This window comes from Typopeltis vanoorti, chromosome 23 (genome assembly GCF_054136105.1).
Source record: "Typopeltis vanoorti isolate ZY-2024b chromosome 23, IOZ_Tvanoo_1.0, whole genome shotgun sequence".
In the NCBI taxonomy this organism is placed as follows: domain Eukaryota; kingdom Metazoa; phylum Arthropoda; class Arachnida; order Uropygi; family Thelyphonidae; genus Typopeltis; species Typopeltis vanoorti.
The window spans coordinates 87,847,353-87,868,403 of NC_143571.1; the positions used below are offsets into that span (position 1 = coordinate 87,847,353).

General features: G+C 36.2%; 1 protein-coding gene across 2 annotated transcripts in view; it reads left to right on the top strand.

The window, feature by feature from the left end:
* Window positions 1–8,648, top strand: part of LOC150094045 (uncharacterized) — a 1,005,660-nt gene extending 997,012 nt beyond the window's left edge. For both annotated transcript variants that reach the window (XM_090412663.1, XM_090412664.1), the window contains exon 40: window positions 8,495–8,648. In XM_090412663.1, coding sequence (XP_090268789.1) covers window positions 8,495–8,584 — 90 coding nt within the window. In that variant the 3' untranslated portion in view covers window positions 8,585–8,648. The remainder of the gene's footprint in view (window positions 1–8,494) is intronic.
* Window positions 8,649–21,051: the final 12,403 nt, after the last annotated feature.

The window sequence follows — 21,051 nt, forward strand, 5'->3', positions numbered from 1 at the left end:
GCACTTTTTACCATATCAATCCACCTATATCTTGGTCTTCCTCTGGGTATTTTTCCTGGCAACCTGGCAGAGAACACCTGTTTTGCTAATCTTTCCTCTCAGCCATTCATCTTTGCCATTCAGGCTTCTTATGTTGATAGTACCAATCTTGAGCTCTGGGGGATATTGAGTTTGGGTGTGTTTTAGGGTTTGTTCCAGTAGCTGACTTTTCACTGTTTGCCCTGGTTCCCTGGCGAAAACAACGGGGGCCTTGTTTAACCGGACACCCCAGCCGGCATGAAATTTTGTTATGTTGTACCATCATTTAATATTGTGGTTTAACCAATATGGATACAATTTGGTCGGCTAAATCCCAAATTGCCAGCCCATCCTCGTTCGTTCAGTATCCAGGTAGATACCTAACAGGGTGCACCACAAGAAGGTGAGGATTGGACATTAGGTCAGAAGCCTTGGTCGGTTCTCTGCATTCCTTTAAAGGCTATGTGGAGGTCTCCTCTCAGCTTTGACCCTTAAGCACCCCTAATTCCCTCTTTAACATATAATTTACTATCAAATTTTTGCTAGAAAAAAAAATGCATGAACTGTATTGAAATAAAAGAAAACATTGCAACCACAATAAAGATACTGTTAAATACAGATATTTCAGTTTATGTATCACAAACCATCTTCATTACAGAAGAATAAACAGTGTAAAATTCCTCCATTTGCTACCCAGCATCTGTTAAATTCTATAACTGATTCATCCTATTTTCGAAAGATAGGTAGTTGTCTTATAAAACATATTTCAGAATACCAGTATTATATCTAGCCAAATGATCCTTTGTAATGATGCAGAATTGTTAATCTAATCTACAAATTTGAATACCTTTTCAAAAAAACTCTGCAGCTGAGGTCCTTTTTCATAGTTCCAACTTTAAACCTCTATGGTGGACTATACCTGCCCAAAATTTAGAAAATTGTTATTAGCAGATGTATTTTTTAAAAATAATCTCATAGCATAAGCAGTTAACAACCTGTTTTTGTGACTGCACTTGAAAAGATAACGATTGTTTATTTTTTCTACACTGAAGATGGTCTGATGCAAAAACTGAAATATCTGTAATTTAACAGTATTATATTAGTAAAATGGGGTGCTTAAGGGTCAAAGCTGTATAACTGAGAGGAGACCTCCACATAGCCTTTAAAGGAATGCAGAGAACCGACCAGGGCTTCTGACCTAATGTCCAATCCTCACCTTCTCGTGGTGCACCCTGTTGGGTATCTACTTGAATACTGAACAAACGAGGATGAGCTGGCAATTTGGGATTTAGCCGACCAAATTGTATTCTTATTGGTTAAACCAAAATAAAAAATGATGGCACAACATGACAAAATTTCATGCCGGCTGGGGCGTCGCCTGGTTAAACAAGGCCCCCGTTGTTTTCACCAGAGAACCAGGGCGAACAGCGAATAGTCAGTTACTGGAACAAATCTGAAAACAAACCCCAACTCAACATCACCAGAGTTAAAGATCGGTACTATCAACGTAAGAAGCCTGAATGGCAAAGAAATGGAGCTAGCTGAGGAATTAGATAAGTACCAGATCGACATAATAGGGGTGACTGAAACAAAAAAGACCAAAACTGGTGAGATATTTCTGAGCAATAAGTACAAAATGTTATATTCAGGCAATGACAATCAAGGAAAAGAAGGAGTAGCCATAGTATTCAACACAAAATAAGAGGCTAATCTTCTTGAATGGTGGTCAGTCTCAAGTAGAGTAATGTGGGCAAATATGAGAATGGGGAACTGGACAATGAGACTTATTTGTGCCTATAGTCCTACAGAAGGTTCTATTAAGGTAGAAGTGGAGGAATTTTTTGAGGCTTTAGAAAAAGCAATCAATACAAAGCAGAGTAAGAAATGATTGTGAGACATACAAAAATAATTTGGGAAAATTTGGAGAAAAGAGCAAAGCTAATAATAATGGCAAATATCTGTTGGATTTCTGCTCAGGACATGGACTGGTTATTACTAACACCATGTTCCAATATAAAAATGTGCACAAATTCACATGGAGAGAAGAGGCAAGGAATAAGAAAAATCTTATTGACTATGTTATTGTTGATAGTGATGTTTTCTCCCTGGTGCAGGACACCAGAGTGTACAAAGGATTTGAAATTGGAAGTGATCACTATTTAGTCTTGAGCAGGATAAAATTGAATTACCTATTGAAAAGAATAACATGTAAGAAAGTTTTAAAGCGAATAAAAGTTGAGCAGCTCTCAGATGTGAACTGTAGACTAAAATACACAAAGATTATTGAAGAAAAAATGAACGAGTTTGAGAACAGGAATCAAACCTTGGAGATTCACTGGTAAACTCTGAAGAAAACATTGATTGATTCTGCCAGAGAGCATGTGATGAGGTTGTCTGCAAGGATAAAAAAAAAATCAGAACTCCCTGGTGGACACAGGAAGTTAAAGAGGTAGTGAAGGAAAAGAAGAAAGCATATCAAAAGTTCCTGTCAAATGAGTCAGCTTGTGCTCTTAGAGAATACAGAGACAAATGCAAGAATGCTAAACACTGTGTGAAACTAGCTAAACAAAAGTCATGGGAAGACATGGGCAAGAATACAGAAAATAAATATCAAGAAGGTGGCAAAATATTCTGGAGGTTGTTGAAGAAGCTTAGGAATGGAGAAAAGAGTGCTGTAAAAGGAGTTAGAGATGATAAAGGTGACATGAAAACGAGAGAAAAAGATATCCTTGATGTATGGAGTAATTACTTTGAAAATTTGCTAAATTAAACAAGCAGTGATAGCACAGTGGTAAAAAACACTCAACAGGCATGCAGTCAGGAATGCATATCCATATTTGAAGTAGAAAAAGCCATCAAAGACTTGAAATGTGGAAAGGCAGCAGGAGTAGATGATATTCAACCAGAAATACTGAAGTATGGTGGTATAAGAGTCTTACAGTGGCTGCACTGCATAGTTCAGAAAATCTGGACAGAGGGACAAATTCACGATGATTGGAGTAGAGCTCTCATAGTTCCCATATATAAAAAGGGAAATAAAACTGAATGTGAGAATTACAGAGGTATTTCCCTACTGAGTGTTCCTGGCAAGATCTATGCAAGTATACTTGAGAAATGGTTGATAAGAATTGTGGAAGAAAAGCTTGGTGAAGAACAAGCTGGATTCAGGCCAAATACAGGCTGTCAGGATCAGATCTTCACTTTATGACAAATAGGCGAGAAAGCATGGAAATATAACAGAGATCTGTATTTAAGTTTTGTCGATTTGGAAAAGGCATATGACAAGGTGCCAAGAAAGAAGCTATTCAATACGCTACAGTTATATGGTGTCAATAGGGCATTATATCAAGCAATACTTTGTCTTTATTTGAGTTGTAAGTCAGCAGTTAGAATTGAAGGAAGTACAGGAAGATGGTTTAATGTTAAATCTTATGTGAGACAAGGATGTACATTATCCCCTCTGTTATTCATTATCTATATGGATCACATTAAGAAGGAAAGTGGTATTAAACATGATATCAAAATTGGAGATGTTAATGTCAGCTCTTTTCTTTATGCGGATGATGTTATACTTCTAAATAAATCCACTACAAGTCTGCAAGATTCTCTGTCTAAATTGAATAGCTGTTGTAATAGATATGGTATGAAGGTCAGCAATAAAAAGACAAAGACAATGAAAATAGGCAGAATCATTGAAAATGTCAACTGTGTTGTGAATGGAGAACCTGTGGAACAAGTAAAACATTTCAGCTACTTAGGCACGATTTTTAGTGAAGATGGTAAATTAAATATAGAAATAGACAACAGAATCAGCAAAGCTGGTATGGTGGGAAGTCAATTGAATAAATTCATAATGAATAAGAGAGAAATTAATCAGAATACTAAATTAGCTGTATACAAGACAGTGTTCAAACCAGTTTTAACTTATGGATATGAGAGCTGGGTCAGAAGTAAAACACTTGACCAAAGACTAGAGACCGCAGGTATGAGAGTCCTGAGAAAGATTATAGGCGTGAACAGATGGCATCAATGGCAATATCATATTAAAAATGAGGATATTAGGAAAGAACTTGACATTGTCAGCATCCAGGAATGCGTTAGCAGAGCTAATCTCAGGTGGTATGGTCACTTAAACAGAATGGGCAAAGAAAGTTTAGCAAAACAAGTGGTGTTCTCTGCCAGGTTGGCAGCAAAATGACCCAGAGGAAGACCAAGATATAGGTGGATTGATACAGTACAAAGTGCCTTACACAATAGAAATATAAGATCTGATAATGTTGGAGACTGATTTGAAGGAAAATTGTAGATAGGAAGTTAGTAAAGATGTAATTTGTTTCATGTAGTACTATCATATCCTGTACACCCCTTGAGGGTACATTGCAGGAATTGGATGATGTTGATATTAGTAAAATAGCTTTACTTCGTTATTTTCTTTTATTTCATTGGATTTCCATAGGTATCTCTTCAAAAGATGTGAAGTGTGTTTGAAAAGTATTTTAGTACTTGGACTTTTTAATATTGAACAATTAACATTGAGTATGTGTCTGACAAGAAAAATTATCATTGTGTAAACTCTACTTTCCCCTCTTCCTTTCTTTAAAGGTATCGTAAAGGAATTTGTGCAACTTTGGTGAGATCAGCTGATATTAACCCAAACCATGCACCTGGAGATATATAGTTTGATTGTCTTTATCATTATTCTTCATAAACCACTCATTAGAAACAAGTATGCTTCACTGATTTCAGCAGCAATGTAAATGGAATTTGTAAGGTTTATAAAAGGGTATTGTATTAGGTGAATCTATCTGTACACTCCCTTTCATAAGTGATAGGCTTGTTTTCTCTCCCTCACTGCTGCTACATAAGCTTTAGAAAGTAGAATAATGATGCATAAGCTTGGATTATTCCCTCTTGTTGGTATCTCTAAAGAGAGAGAGAAAACACAGTGCAACCATTCATTCCAAATGATATTATTATTATTATTCTTATTATTATTATTATTATTATTACGGGAAACTCCAGGGAGTCATTAGACTCATCGAGGGAGGCCCCAAATCATTTTCATCACAACTATTCGACATTCATACAGTATCTATCATACCTCGCCTTAAACTCATTCACTGTCACAGCATCCACCACAGACTCAGGGAGCGCATTCCACTCATTCACTACTCTAAAAGTAAAGAACCCAGCTCTAACACCTTTACTAACCACACTTTTGCCCAGTTTCCATGGATGTCCCCTAGTCCTCCCACAACCAGCCCTGTTCTCAAAAATATCTTCTGAATTAATTTTATAGAAACCCTTCAGTAATTTGAATGTTTCAATCATATCTCCCCTCCTCCGCCTATCAACCAATTTTTGCAACCCACAAATCCTCAACCTGTTCTCATACGGTTCATTCCACAGACCTGCTATCATCTTGGTCACTCGCCTCTGGATCCTCTCCACCTCCTCCCCATCAAGAAGAAACCTAGGTGACCAAATCTGAGCACAGTAGTCGAGATGAGGTCTTATCAAGGCTCGATACAGAGGAACAATAACCTGCTTGTCTCTGCTTGACAACGTATTCTTCAGCAACCAAGTGATTTGATGAGCTGATTTGGCCACTTTTGCAATGTGTCCCCTAAATTTCAATTCCTTATCCACCAACACTCCTAAATCTCGTGCCTCATCAATTTCCTGGAGCACGGTTCCACCAATGCAGTAAACTGCCTCCCATCTTTTCACCCCAAAATGCATAACCTTACATTTTGCCACATTAAATTGACATCCATTCTCCCTAGCCCAGACCTCCAATCTATCCAAATCATCCTGCAAAACTTTGACGTCATCTGCATTCACTATTGCCCTACCCAACTTCGCATCATCCGCAAACAAATGAACTGTTCCTCTCAGATCCTTTCCTATATCATTTATGAACAAATTAAACAGCAGTGGTCCAAGAACAGATCCTTGTGGTACACCACTAGTCACAGGCCGTCTTGTGGACTCTACTCCTGAGTAAACCACTCTCTGATATCTCTCCGTCAACCACCCTCCTATCCATCTCACCAACCCTATGTCCATTCCCATATGCTGCAATTTACTGATTAGAATTCCATGTGGTATCCTGTCAAAGGCCTTAGCAAGGTCCAGCAGAATCACTGTAAACCCATTACCCTTATCCAGTTCAGCCGTCACTGTGTTATAATACGTGAGCAAGTTACTGAGGCATGACCTACCCTTCACAAAACCATGCTGTCCCCGATACAGTATCCCATTTTCTTGGAGGGAGAGTACTCTTGTGCCCATCTACAAGGGTAAAGGGGGATGCACAAGACTGTAAAAATTACAGAGGAATAAAGTTGATGTCCCACACAATGAAAATCCTAGAAAGGGTTCTTGATGGTAGATTGAGGAAGGAGGTGGAGATTGCAAAGGAACAATTTGGCTTCATGCCTGGTAGATCAGCAACAGATGCTATCTTTGGGTTATGGCAGATGATGGAAAAGTATCGAGAGAAACAAAGAGAGCTACATCTGGCATTTATTGATCTGGAGAAAGCATACGATAGAGTGCCAAGGCAAAAAGTCTGGATATGTCTGAGAGAGCAGAAGGTGCTGGAGAAATATGTCAGGTTGTTGCGGGAAATGTACAGAAATGTGAAGACAAGTGTTCGAACCTGTCTGGGACAGACAGAAAGTTTTTAAGTAACAGTTGGCTTGCATCAAGGGTCAGCATTAAGTCTGTTTCTGTTTAATATTGTGGAGGTGGTAACAGAGGAGGTGAGAGAAGATGCACCTTGGACAATGTTGTATGCAGATGACATCTTGCTGTGTGCAGATTCAAGAGAAGAAGAGGGAACTAAACTGGAAAGATGGAGAAAAGTACTGAAAGAGAGAGGTATGAGAATGAGCAGAAGTAAGACAGAGTATATGTGTTGCACAGCGGGTGGCGGACAGGAGACAGATCTGGAGATGGAAGGAAATGTCATCAGGAAGGTGAGAGACTTTAGATACTTAGGTTCAACAGTGGAAGAAGATGGAGGAGCTGAGAAGGAAGTGGAATGCAGGATACAAGCGGGTTGGAGGACCTCGAGGGAGATGGCTGGAGTGTTATGCAATAAGAGGGTGCCGATCAATCTGAAAGGGAAAATCTATAGGACAGTAGTGAGGCCAGCTATGACATATGCTATAGAAACTGTGGCCCTGAGGAAAAATAACATCAGCAGGATGGAAGTAGCAGAGATGAGAATGCTTAGGTGGATGTGCAGTGTGACCAGAAAGGATCGTCTGAGAAATAACTATGTCAGGGGAACAGTGAAAGTTACAACCTTAGGAGCGAAAATACAGGAGGCAAGGTTGAGATGGTTTGGTCATGTGATGAGGATTGAGGACAAATATGTGGGAAGAACGGTCATGCAGATGGATGTGCAAGGAAGTCGGAAGCGTGGGCGGCCAAAGAAGAGATGGAGGGAACTGGCAGAAGAGGACTTGAGGATGAAGAACTTGGATGTGGTGACAGCCCAAGACAGAAAGGTGTGGAGGAGACTCATTATCAACAGTGACCCCACTTAAGTGGGAGAAGCTGCAGAAGAAGATCAATCATCAACACCAGATCTCTTGTATCCCCTACTTCCTCCAGTGCAACTCCTCCAATAGAATATGAAGTGTCCCATCGATGTGTACCAAACCTCAAGACATTACATTTTACTGCATTAAACCAACACCCCAATTCATTTGCCATCTGTCTAGTTTATTCAAATCCTCTTGCAGGGCTACCACATCTGCAATATCACTAATAACCTTTCCCAGCTTCATATCATCTGCAAACAACTGAATATCCACCTGCAATCCACTGACAATGTCATTGATATAAAGGTTAAACAATATAGGCTCCAGTACTGAGCCCTGTGGGAACCCACTTGTAACCTTCTGCCTCCTCGAAACTGCTCCACCATACACAACTCTCTTTTTTAAATTATAAAAGGGTACCACATTACTAAAACATGAGTGCCCCTTAACAAATCCATGTTGACTCTCATACAGTCCCTCACCAATTTCTCTAAGATCTTAACAACTACTGATGATACACACACTGGCCTATAATTAGACACTTCCAGTTTGCTACCGGCCTTAAGCAATGGCACTATCTTACCTTCCTTCCATTCCACCTACTTTCAAGATAATGAGGTATATACTCTCATACATAACATGTGGATATGATCTTCTTCTTTCATTTATAGAATGCCTGGAATTATTATTAGTATATGAGAGTCTTTTGATCCTTTTTTACTTTCAAACAAGGTATTGACTGTTTGGGCCTAAATATTTCTTCAGGAAAGAATAATTCTTACAAACAGTGGGACTCCATTCCCCCCTTCAAATTAAGACAGTTATTAACTTGAAGGCTCCACATAATAGCAACAAAAAGTCTAATTTTATTGTCTGATATGTTTTTCTATTTAATGATTATAACTTTGTCTGTTTTACAGTGCATTCGTGAATGGCTTGTTAAGCAGAGTACTTGTCCTATTTGCAGGCTGCACATCCTTCATTCTCAGGAATTTCCCAATCTTGAATAATGAATTGCACATGTCTTCTTAATGTTACAAATGAAACAACAATAAATATTGTATGTATGACTAATCTTTTGTGAACATCGTTTTTTATACAAATTATATAAAAAATTCAGCAACTAAAAATCATTTTTTCATGATTAAATATTTATTAATGATCATATCATACTGCATTATTTTTAATAAAGCATTTTAAAACAATGTTGTCATGTATAAATTTGCCTGTTAGTCAGCCTTGTGTGAAATGTTATGCATAAAGCAGAACAGTCATCAGAAAAAACATTTGTTCATTTCTCAGTGATTATAATTTATTATATATTATGAAGTCCATTTACTCATTTAAGGAAATAGAATCTAATTCTACAGATGAAAGACTTTAACTTCCACCGTGCATTGAGAATAATGGAAATGTATTCATTTTCTCATCTTGCAAAGACAAACCACTTCTTTTTCAGCTGCTTTAGGCATAGTAATTCAAACACAAACTAATATCATTTATTGGTGGATCACTACTCCCCTGACTGTACTGAGATAACATCTGTTATTTGGTTTTTGAGCATCATCTCTCCATCTAACAATATTCCTAAGAAATTTGTTTTCTCATCCCTTTCCATATTGATGGAAATGGAGGAGAATGTTGCCACATTTTAATATTTTAGCTTCTATTTTCTGTCTACAATACCCAAAATACTTAAGTTGCCTTGAGTATTTTGGGCATTGTATTATTAATATTATCCTGATTTGTTACCATTACTTTTCAGGTCATATACATAGCTATCTTCCATTCTCCATGCAACTTATTATATTACTATTTCATTGGATCTCATCTCCAGGGACTATTTGCTATCCATTCATCCACATTATATGAGTTCTCTGTTATGAAATAAGTATTGATGCTTGTCAACAAGATGACTTTGAATGGATTTCACTTGATTAATCTCCATTAATCTTGATTAACCTTAAGAGTTTTAGAACAGTTTTATTCTGAAAAACAAATTCTAAAGTTAAAAAGAAACTAAATCTTCAACCAAATAAACTTGCTATGTCCTTTCATCACCAGAAGGTTAGTGAAGCACAAATGAACAAAACTGGCATCAGAATATGTTAGGCTACTCCACCACCATTAACATCATGGTGGTGGCAGAAATAGTCTTTCCCTAATGTGTTAGACTCAGTGGCCTATCACAACCAAGAAACTTGGCTTCATAGAAATCTAATGCTATGATAAATCAGTTATTCCTACCTGAAGTCTGCTATGTCTGTTAATTATGTATATTTTTCTGGCTGGTCTGTCTGTCTTGTAACATAAAAAACCTGAGTTCCCAAGAAGAAAAACCTTGCTAACTCCATATGGGAACCGTTAGCAGACCTTCATTTGAAAAGTTCTTATAAAGATTCTTCACATTCTAGGTCTGTCCTATCAAAAGGAGTTGTTGATATTATCAACTGCACGATGGAAGCTCTACTATCACCATCGCATTCCTTAGTATGTATAACACTAATTATGATTAGTATGTTGTATACATATATTTCTATCCTAGCTAGAGAGCCTTCATAGGAAAAACAATGGAGCATGTTTTCCATTCTTGTCATAACCAGAGTAGTAATCTGTACATAATATTTTCATGGAGGTTACAGAGAATAAGATTTGTGTGGGGGGGGATCTGTGATTGATGCAAATTTATTGTAGCCAAAAAGAGTTAGGAGATTTAGCAGGAAGACAGATGTGGAAGGTCATGCATTTGAAGCTATGTGTACAAAATATAAAGTCAGTTGCTTCTCTAGGCCAAAGTAATTATTATAACAGACTTCAAATATGGAGACAGATTGAAAGGAGGTGGGAGGGAAATGGAATCTCTACACATACAAAGAGGTAATAAACAGCAAGTGATTGTGGGTACTTGTGGTGAACATGCTGGACTTTGTGATTGGGAAGAATGATCATGCGTCTTGACTTAGGAGGTTGCCAAACATGGAATTTTCATTTAAGAAGATATACAGAAAACCTCACATAACATGATTAATTAATCCATCAGTTAATGCACACTAAATGAAATCGCATAAGCAAATACCATAAACAATAGGAATAATTATAATTCATCCATCAATTAGCGTAAATTTAGGGGAGGAAAATACAGTATAAGCTATATCAGAGGATAAAATCATCAAAGTTAATAAAAATCAGTTCCTTAAATTTTTATTTAATGTCTAAACATTTGATTGAGTTACTGTTTTACAAAAAAAAAATTAAGTAAAGATGTTTCACTCATGCTCGACTTTTTCATCTTGTCATGCAATTTGTGATAATTGGCGATCACTTTATCAAGAATTCGGTGGACTTCAAAGCTTCGTTCCATATCAGGATCAGCATTAGGATTAGCTTCTTAGTCGTAACATTCTCTTGTTCACACTTCTTAACTTCTTCATATGAGCGCTTTTCTTCTAGTTGAAGGAGATCATTCTCGCTTATTTGTTCTAAATGGGAATCAAGCAAGTTTCTCACATCTTCATTATCCAGTTCATTAAATCCAAGTTCTTTTCCGATTGTGATGATTTCTTCAATAATGTTAGATCTAGGATTTTGTGCACGATAAACTAACATAGTCTTGAGTTTAAAGTTGCTGCCTAATAAAAGCATAAGACGATCTTTAGATACTTTGTATCCTGGTTGAGATGCTTCGGTTTTAGCTAGGAAAGTTTTTGTTGGCATATGCTTCCAAAAGAGGCCAATTTCGTCAATGTTGAATATTTTCCGATCGTCATCACCCTCTTGAAAGAGGCTTTGCAATTCTTCAGGAAACGTGGCTGAAGAATCTTTATCAGCACTAGCAGATTCCCCAGTTATTCTTACATTGTGCAGTTTAGGATGGTCAAACCATCCTAAATTTGCAGCAAAGCTTTCACGTTCCTCTGGAAATTTGGTTTCTTTTAATGAGGTAAAAATATTGAGAGCTTTTGCCTGAATATTCCTTGTACTAAGAGGTATTCTTTTTTTTGATTATAATCCTCAATCCAGAGTGATAGAAGATTCCATCTCAATCATTAAATGGCTTCTATTTCGGGTGATCTGCACGCTTAAAGAAGCAGGCAACTTTTCCTTGTTCTTTGTATTCTTTGCTCTTATTTAATATAGTCCAAACTGTAGACTCACTGTATCCCAGGTCTCGCACAATCATTGTATTACTAACATGTCTCTTAATGACTTCCAGCTTTTCCTCTTGTTCCAAATTGGCAACAAAAAATTTCGCCTAACATAAAATTTCGTATAACGGAAAAAATCTAGTAAATTGATTGATCACTCACTGAAAGAGGGAAATGGTATAATTTCCCTCAATTGTGCATATATCGAATTCACGTTAAGCGAAGTTTTCCTGTAACTACTGGGCATGTGATTATGACAAGCTTCAGAAACTCATCTATAATTGTGCAGTTTAATTCACAACACAACACCAAAGGAACAGAATAAATGTGATATTTATTAATTTAGTTGTCAATATTTTGCTGGTTTTATATCCAGCATCTTCAAAGTGCAAATATTTTGTCACAATACTCAAATTCTAAGAGTCATTATTGAAGAAGAATTTTTAAAAATTGTAGTGTATAACATTGAACTTAAGTCCTAATTTGGTATCATTAATTAGCCAGTAGATTATTCTGAATTCATCTAAACAAAATATGTAATTAACAGTTACTAGTTAATCACAAGCAAGATCTTGTTGCTTAGTTTTCTGTATATATATATATCTAAAAATGTCCTAAGGATAGGACATGTTTAGACTATTTCTTCCAGTATAAAACCACAAACAAAGATGTCAAACAGAAACTGTGTTTTCATTCCATTTAGTTTCCTGAAACACTTGGTTTCACTTCATCAGGAAATAACATGAATAAACAAAAAACTAGAAAGCAAGTAATAACCATTAACATTAGTGAAAAATATTTGAAAACGTTCAACAGATCTGCCAGTCTATCCCATGTAGTGTAGACCACAATTGCAACTGATCTTATAGACACCTAATCTTTTTGCAACCATAGTCTACACTACATAGAACAGACTGGCAGGTCTAGTGAGATAAATCAATTGGAACACTTCAAGGATGTTGAAATGAAATAAAGCACAAATCAGGACTGGCAGCACATATAAGGGGGACCAGAAAGTAATCAGTTTTTTTTAACTACATTTTTAATATAAATTTTATGAAAGAACAAATTAACATTATTCAATGTTAATGAACAGAAGTGATATCAGAAAAAAAAAATGGATTTATGATCCAATTGGGTATATTTTAAGTTATTTGGGTAAATCGTCTATTATTTGGTGTAGACTTGAGAACTGCAGAAAATCTCATCTTGCAATACTCTGCCTGTAAAATGTTAATTTGCTGATGAAAGCATGTATAATTCCCTTTGCTTTCATATAGTTCATGTTGCTTCCCTGCAATATGATGTTAACCTCGTTTAATTTGGTGAAAATATCGGAAAGATATGCGATGTCAACTTTTTCCTTTTTTTTCGAATGTTACACATGTTCTCATCATGTGATAAATTAAGATATTCCAAAATAGTATTGTGGAGATCGTTAAAGCGTCGCAACCAGTTTCCCTCTGAGAGCCATCTAACTTCAACGTGAAGCAAAGAAAATTCTGACCAAAAAGTAGCCCAATTACTTAACTTTTAATGTAAAAATAGTAAAAAAAATAGTTCCGAATAAATTTGAACAGTGTTGTCAAGCGTAGAATATAAATAGGAATGCTAGATTAAATATGGAATTTTTTGCTTTTATTATATTAGTAGTATTATAACGCTTACCGTCCCCTCAGCGCCCTCTAACCGCTTACCTCTCCTTTCAATATTCACAGCGCCCCCAGAGGGGCGCTACCGCCTAGGTTAAGACACTGGATTTAAATTTTCCTGAAGGAAATTAACATCAGCAGTGCTACTTATAATGCTTACAAATAGCAAAACAATCGAAGATTCCCATTCAGTCAACATGATATATCATTTACAAACGAGTTAAAAAGCAGAACCACTGGTTTTTTTGACACACTTTTTCTTTTCGAAACACTTCTCCATCATGCACAACTGGCTGGTATTATTCAGAGTGCCAATCTCCGATCCATCTAACCAATATACTATCTATTCCATACTCTGCAGCTTGTACACCAACTTATCATCCGATCTCCATGAAGTCAGAGACTCACTGTGGGAGGTATACACTCTTGCTCATAGTGCTCATCCAACCATGCCTTAAACTGATTCAATGTGTCTACATTCACAATGCACACTCAGGCAATGCATTCCACTCCATGCAAAGAACCTGCTCCTTCTCTTCTCACATCCTCCTTATACGGTTCCCAGCAGTGGCCTCTTGTTCTACTCACCAAGTGTATACTTTGCATCCCATTGTTGTTTACCAAATCTCAAAACCTTACACTTTGCAACATTGAACTGACAGTTCCACTTACATGCACATTCATGCAATCAATTCAATTCTTCCTGTAAGGCCATAACATTCCCATTGACTCTTCGTTGCTCTCTCCTATTTCGCATCACTTAGCTGCATACCACTAGTTAAACCCATCCCAATATCCTTAATATACAAATTGGACAACAATGGTCCCAAAACTGACCCCTGTGGTACACAACTAGTGACATTCCTCCCCCATATACAACTTTCTGATACATATCTGATAGCCAGTCACTGATCCAACTCGGAAGTCTGTTATCCAATCCCATCTTTTTAATTTATTTACGAAATTGGGTTAGATTATTTTCCTATAATGCCTTTATTTCTCTATAAGGGAATAAAAGCCATTATAGGGAAATAATAACTGGTTATGGAAAATCTTAAAACTGGAATCAGCTGAGCACTTAAAGGTTTTCTAAATGAAGAAAAGGTACGGAATATTGTTATACTTTATCACCAAAACTTTGGGTAGAATTTCAGTTCGAGAAAGTCATTAATTTATGGAAGAGTTTGGATAAAAGTAAGTAGAGATCTGGTTATGCCGTCATTGATAGAGAAATCTGATTAGATGGAAACCATTCACCACGCACGTGAGTGAGCTGAGAAGCCAGTAAATTATCCTCTTGTTAACTTAAGGACATCTTATAGTGTCTTTAGATCTGATATAGATTCCAGAAGGTACTATGGATTGTGATGGTAACATAATTAAAATTTAATAGTTGCTTTCTTCCCGACTGCCCTGCTGTTTGTAGACGTTTTTGGATCAGCTCTTATATTTCGATCATCTAAAGCACATGTAATTGCATCAGCCATCGTATTTGTTTCCTGAAATATTTGCACAAAACATTTATTTTGGGTTATATTTCATCACCCATGACTGGAAAGACAGGTTCGAATCAAATCCAGGATGCGAAGAATCAATATGAGGACATTTCAACTAATGATACTTATGCAGAGTTGCCCAGTTTTTTCATCTCTCAAAGCAGACAGGAAACAGACGAGTAAGTACACTGACCTCTTATCCTTAATTGTTTTGCACATAATTGTAAACCTAAACTCTCCCTTCTCGGAGAGTATAAATTTATTAAACTGACTTCTTGTGACATCAACCTTAATTCTGTTACTTGGATATTTAATTTGTCATGTTTAGTTAACTTATACCTGAATAGCAAAAATGTGTGACTGACCTTTTCTATAAGTTCAAAATGAAACTGAGAAAGCAATTTGTTTTCAGCTTTCATTACTATTGACAGCATTTATTCTGTTTACCTGAAGACTTAGGAAGATGTACTAAATATGTTTCAAGATTATATTTAAGAGTAAACCTAGCATAATTACGAATACAACTCAGGATAATTGTAATGTTGAAACAAATTAACATGTAAGGATATAAAAATCATTTTGCATCATTACAAGACCTTGGTATGACCTCATCTGGACTGTTGTGCACAGATTTGGTCTCCTGGGTTTGGAAAGGATATAGATGTGGAAAGCCTGCAAAGAAGAGTTACAAATATTATATTGAGGTACGAATATAATTACGAGAATAGATTGAGGATGTAGACTGCAGATATTGGTAAATAGGAGGAAGATGGGTGTGATGTGGTCAGGGGCGGCTCGCACATAAGTACTGCGACACTGCAGCACTCCCAAGGAACAAATGAAAAAATTAAATTTTGTTTGTTTTTATAAATAATAACAATGCTCAGCATTATATAAATGCAATACAACAGTTAAAGGTTACAACTTATGTTTTAACATTGATTGAATAGTTAGTAATTGGAACTGTTTGATTAACGCTTTAGATTACGAAACAAATGCACTGCGATCTAATGCACTGTCGGAATTATCGCATTGCCAATTGCTACTAGATTCGCCGATATTCGTTTGCGCTTCTCATTGCACTTTACAAGTGATTCCGACATTGCTCATTTGGGCAGTGTCGTATGCTTGCGCATGTTATTTCTGTGAGATACGCAACTTATTGTTGGTGCGGGTGAACTATTTTTTGTAAATCTTATTTTATTTTGTTAAAATAACATATAATTATTTATTATAGATACCAAGCTGAATTATGACGAGTATCACTGTTGAAAATATGAAAAGAATTATATTTTTTCAATTATCGTTACACGAAACAAATACACAGCAATCTAACCCAGTGTGAGAATTATCGCACCAATTGCAGCTAGACTCGCCGATATTCGTTTGCGCTTGTCATTGCGCGTGACAAGTGATTCCAACACTGCTTGTTTGGGCAGTGTATCATATGCTTGCGTGCTTTATTTCTGTGAGATACGAAACTTATTATTGGTGTTTGTTCGTAGTGAGGGTGAAATATTTTTTTTTTATAAAGCAATTTTCTAATATGTAAATTTATTTATTAATAAATTTGCTACCGATTAGGAAAAAAAAGATTTTTTTATTTATTATTATTATTTTATTTTGTATATGCAGCACCCTCATTTAAAATTTTCACCAGCCGCCACTGGATGTGATACAAATTTATAATATCTGAGAGGACATTATTGGCTTTTGGCAGGGGCTCCTAGGAATTTTGCCGTCCCATGCAGTACCATATTTCGTCGCCCCTTCTCCCTTATATTTCGTATAGTCGCCCCATGCTGTAGCATATTTTCCCACCCCTTCTCCCTTATTTTTCGTATAGTTTATTCCAACTTTATCGCCCTGTGCAAATGCACGTCTTGCACTGCTGGTAGAGGTGGCTATTGGTGATAAAATGTTTGATTATATAGAACTGGAGGGGTTTCCCAAACTGTTCTGTGGAACACAAATAAGTGTTCCACGAGAAGTTCTGGAATTTGTCATTTTAGTTTTCTAAGCATTTTTCATGAATAAATATTTTATAGTGGAAATATTCTGAGGAGAATAATATTCGTGAATATGTCGAAAAGCTCGGACCCAGAACGCCTAATAACATCTGGGTATCGTTAAATTTCACACATCGAAACCTTTCAACATTTGGGAAAGGGAATACCGCTGTTTATGACCAGTCATAAAAATTGCCCGCAAACGGATTACAACAATTATTATTGTTGTTGTTGTTGTTGTTCCGGGCAACTCCAAGGAGTCGACAGACTCATCGAGGGAGGCCCTAACATCATGTCAAGAACAACTATTCGACATTGACACAGTATCTATCATAACTTGCCTTGAACTCATTCATGGTCATAGCACCCACAACAGACTCTGGAAGCTTATTCCACTCATTCACCATTCTCCAAGTAAAAAACCTAGCTCTAACACCCTTGTCAACCACGCTCCTGCCCAGCTTCCATGTATTGCCCCTAGTCCTCCCACCACCAGTCATATTTTCAAAAATATCTTCTGGATCAATCTTATAGAAACCCTTCAGTAATTTGAATGTCTCAATCATATCACCCCTCCTTCGCCTATCGTCCAATCTCTGCAACCCACAAATCTTCAACCTATTCTCATAAGGTTCATTCCACAGACCTTCTATCATCTTGGTCACTCGTCTCTGGATCCTCTCCACTTCCTCCCCATCACGAAGAAACCCTGGTGCCCATAACTGGGCACAGTAGTCCAGATGGGGTCTTATCAAGGCTCGATACAGAGAAACAACAATGGGCGGCTTATCCTCTGTTCTCAAAACTGAAGGAAATGACATCTGTGTAGCAAATGTCATTGACCAAGCCGTGTATTTTTAAACGTGGAAGTATTCATGAATTATCGTTAATTTTCACACATCGAAACCTTTCAACATTTGGGAAAGGGAATACTGCTGTTTATGACAAGTCATAAAAATTGCCTACAAGCCGATTACAAAAATCGGCAGCGTATCCTCCTCTCAAAACTGAACGAAACAACATCTGTGTTGCAAATGTTAGTTTACTAATTAGCAAGGAAGTATAAAGAAAATTTTTCCACTGAAATTGAAGATCAAGGTAGTCTGTATCGGTTCTCAAATCAAGTAATACTGAATACTTTCTTTGCACTTCGTATTGTAGAGTGAAAGTGCTTGTTTCAAAACCGTAGTGCCGTGATTTTTTAAAAGGCCTACAGATTTAAATTTTAATATGAATAAGACACAAGGCACTTTGTTTAATTTTGGTGTTAAGAAATCTCTTATTGAAGGTGTTTGTGATGCAATAGATAGTGATTCATCCACCTCCAGCCTACAAAGCGATCTCCGGGATGTACAAAACGAGGGGAAATCTACCAGCACACAGGAGAAAAAGTCTGCATTCACTCGTAAGTACTTATAATAATATAAAGTTTTGGTAATCAGAATGGGATATGTCAATAAAAATCAGCACAAATTAATTTAATGATACGCGCCTCAGGAAACTACAATATTACAAGATTTCATTAGTCCAGTGATTGATAACTGATTTAAATGTAATGTTATATTTCTCAACATGTCACATCATATATATAAATGTAGAATTGTGACATAAGTGACTCTATGATTATGCCGCAAATTATAATCGTAAAAATGATTGAGATATGTAATCTTACGGCCTTGATCCTGTGAACGCTTTTTCTGTCTTAAAATTGTATTATGGGTTGGCCTGTTGCTGGGTAGCCACAGAACACAAGTTTTATTGCAGTAATAAAACACGTGTTCCTGTTTTTGGTTCATCTTTTTCATTTGAGAACAGTGACTGGTTAGTTTGCCCTCTGTCTAGTAAGTTACAGAGTGAAGTGTGAATTGTAAATTTATAGTGAAACAAATTTAAACAAAAAAAAAAAAAAAAACATTTTTCAAAGGTAAGTGTATGTAATTTAATATTATTTTACTTGTTAGTTTTATGATTTTTTTTTTTTTGCTTTTAAACTTAAATAATTTAATTTAGGATTAATTAATTAGTTGATTTTTAATGAAATATGTTGGTCATTTTTTTAATATATGAAATTGTGCTAAAACTATTAATTCTGAATACCTTCCCCCCCCCCCAAGAATTAAAGATCATTAAAATCGATGCAAAATGAAAATAATGTATTTATAGTTTACATCGACAAATAATTACATAAAAAAAACTAAAAGACGTTTATTGATGTAATTATTTGTCTCCAAGCTCAATCCCCTCCTTGGAAACATGACAGCACACCCAACCGAAATGATCACACGACGCCACTGATTCGTTCTTTTCATTAATGAAAACGAAATAGTGAATCAATTTCTATGCTGCAGAGAAATTACCGAACGTACAACAGGTCAAGATATTTTTGACTCTATTACGTCATATTTAGAAAATTTTAAAATTTCATGAGAGATATCTGTGGGAATTTGTATGGACGGTGCTCCCTATTAAAGGATTTGTTACCCTTCCAAAGAAAATAAACCCAAATATTATATCTACGCACTGCTTTTTGCACAGAGAATCCCTAGTTTCAAAAACATTAATGGCAATATTAAAACCTGTAGTAGACCAAGTTGTAAATATGGTAAATTACATCAAGTCATGCCTTTAGAAGCACGCTTTTTTTAAAAAAAAACTTTGCATATCTATGGAAGCCAAGTAAGAATCTTTGCTTTTTTACATTAAAATAAGATGATTATCCAGAGGTAAACTGCTTTTCAGAATTTTAGAACTTAAGAATGAATTCTTGGTCTTTTTTCAAAATGAAGGTACAAATGCTTTTGTAAGGTACAGATATATCTTGAAAATGATATTTGGTATGCTAAAATGGCATATTTAGCCGATATTTTAATTACTTAAATAGCGTTAACACAAGTATCCAAGGGAAAAATGAAAATATTTTGATATACACTAACAAATTGTCAGCTTTTCAGTAAAAAGTATCTCTTTGGGAAAACCGCATATCAGAAAAAAATACAGTAGATATGTTTCCTTCTCTCCAGAATAAAATGTCGAGGGAATTATTTCCGTTATAACAGAGCATTTAACAATATTGGAAGAAAAGATTTCAAGTTACTTTCCTTCTTTATACTCGCAATTATGACTGGATACGAAATCCAATTGGCACAGTTAATACATCGAGTTGTGAAGGATCGCCCTAGAGAATATATGGCAGAGGTTAATAATGCACTCAAGCTGATCTGAACGTATATGCAAGGATCAAGGCCTGTATAGTCAAGTGGAAATGACTTGCATCCTCTGTTCTAGGCTGCCAGAAGGTAGACTTAAGTTCAAATCTTGTCACCCACTGAAGGAACTTTTTCTAAGGGTATCTTCAACCTGATCCTGAGTTAGTGGATCTCTAGCCCGGTCAAATCGGCTTTATCTCCAGGAAACTCTATTTTTTTTTTTTTTTTTGTCCTGTCTACTCAAGAAAATCGATAGTTGAACCCATGTTATTTCAGACAATAACATATTCAGTTGGGGTTAGGTAACTAGAGAGAGAGCAACACCAGTTTATTTACCCGTCTCTTCATCGGTTGCCACTTATAATTGTGATACTCATGAGCCAGCTATCTTTCATTGACTACCGATGATGATTGAAGTGCCCACACCAAAAGCATGATATGGTTAAAAGGACATGCCTATTTTCTATTCGAATAAAAGGCGTTAGCTGATTATTTATTTATTTTCATTTTTATAAAGCACATGCCAGAAAACTTGTGAGTACTGAGTGAAAACCGGGCGTGAAAAGAATTTGGTTATGCAGGATAAAAACAGTCCAAAAGAATTTTTTCATTGTCATCAGCAGGAAAATAATGAACGAATGTTGAAGAATAACTTTTCTGAAAGCATGGTGGTACTTTATGTCAGATGCATATGAGATTATTCAGTTAAAAAGTTCTCGTTTTGCTAAGATATAACAATCAGGTGCATGTAACGTGGTGCACATTGCTAATACTTTGGATGCAGAGGTGGAATAGGATGAGGTTGAAGAGCTGTTGAATAACATGAATAAGAATTCGTCAATATGGATAGATGGATTATCAGTACGTATACTAAAGGAATGTTCATTCCAATTGGCTATGCCTGCGATATTGTATAACTCTGGATTCAGCTCACGAAATGTACTTCAGGAATTGAAAGAATTTATCATG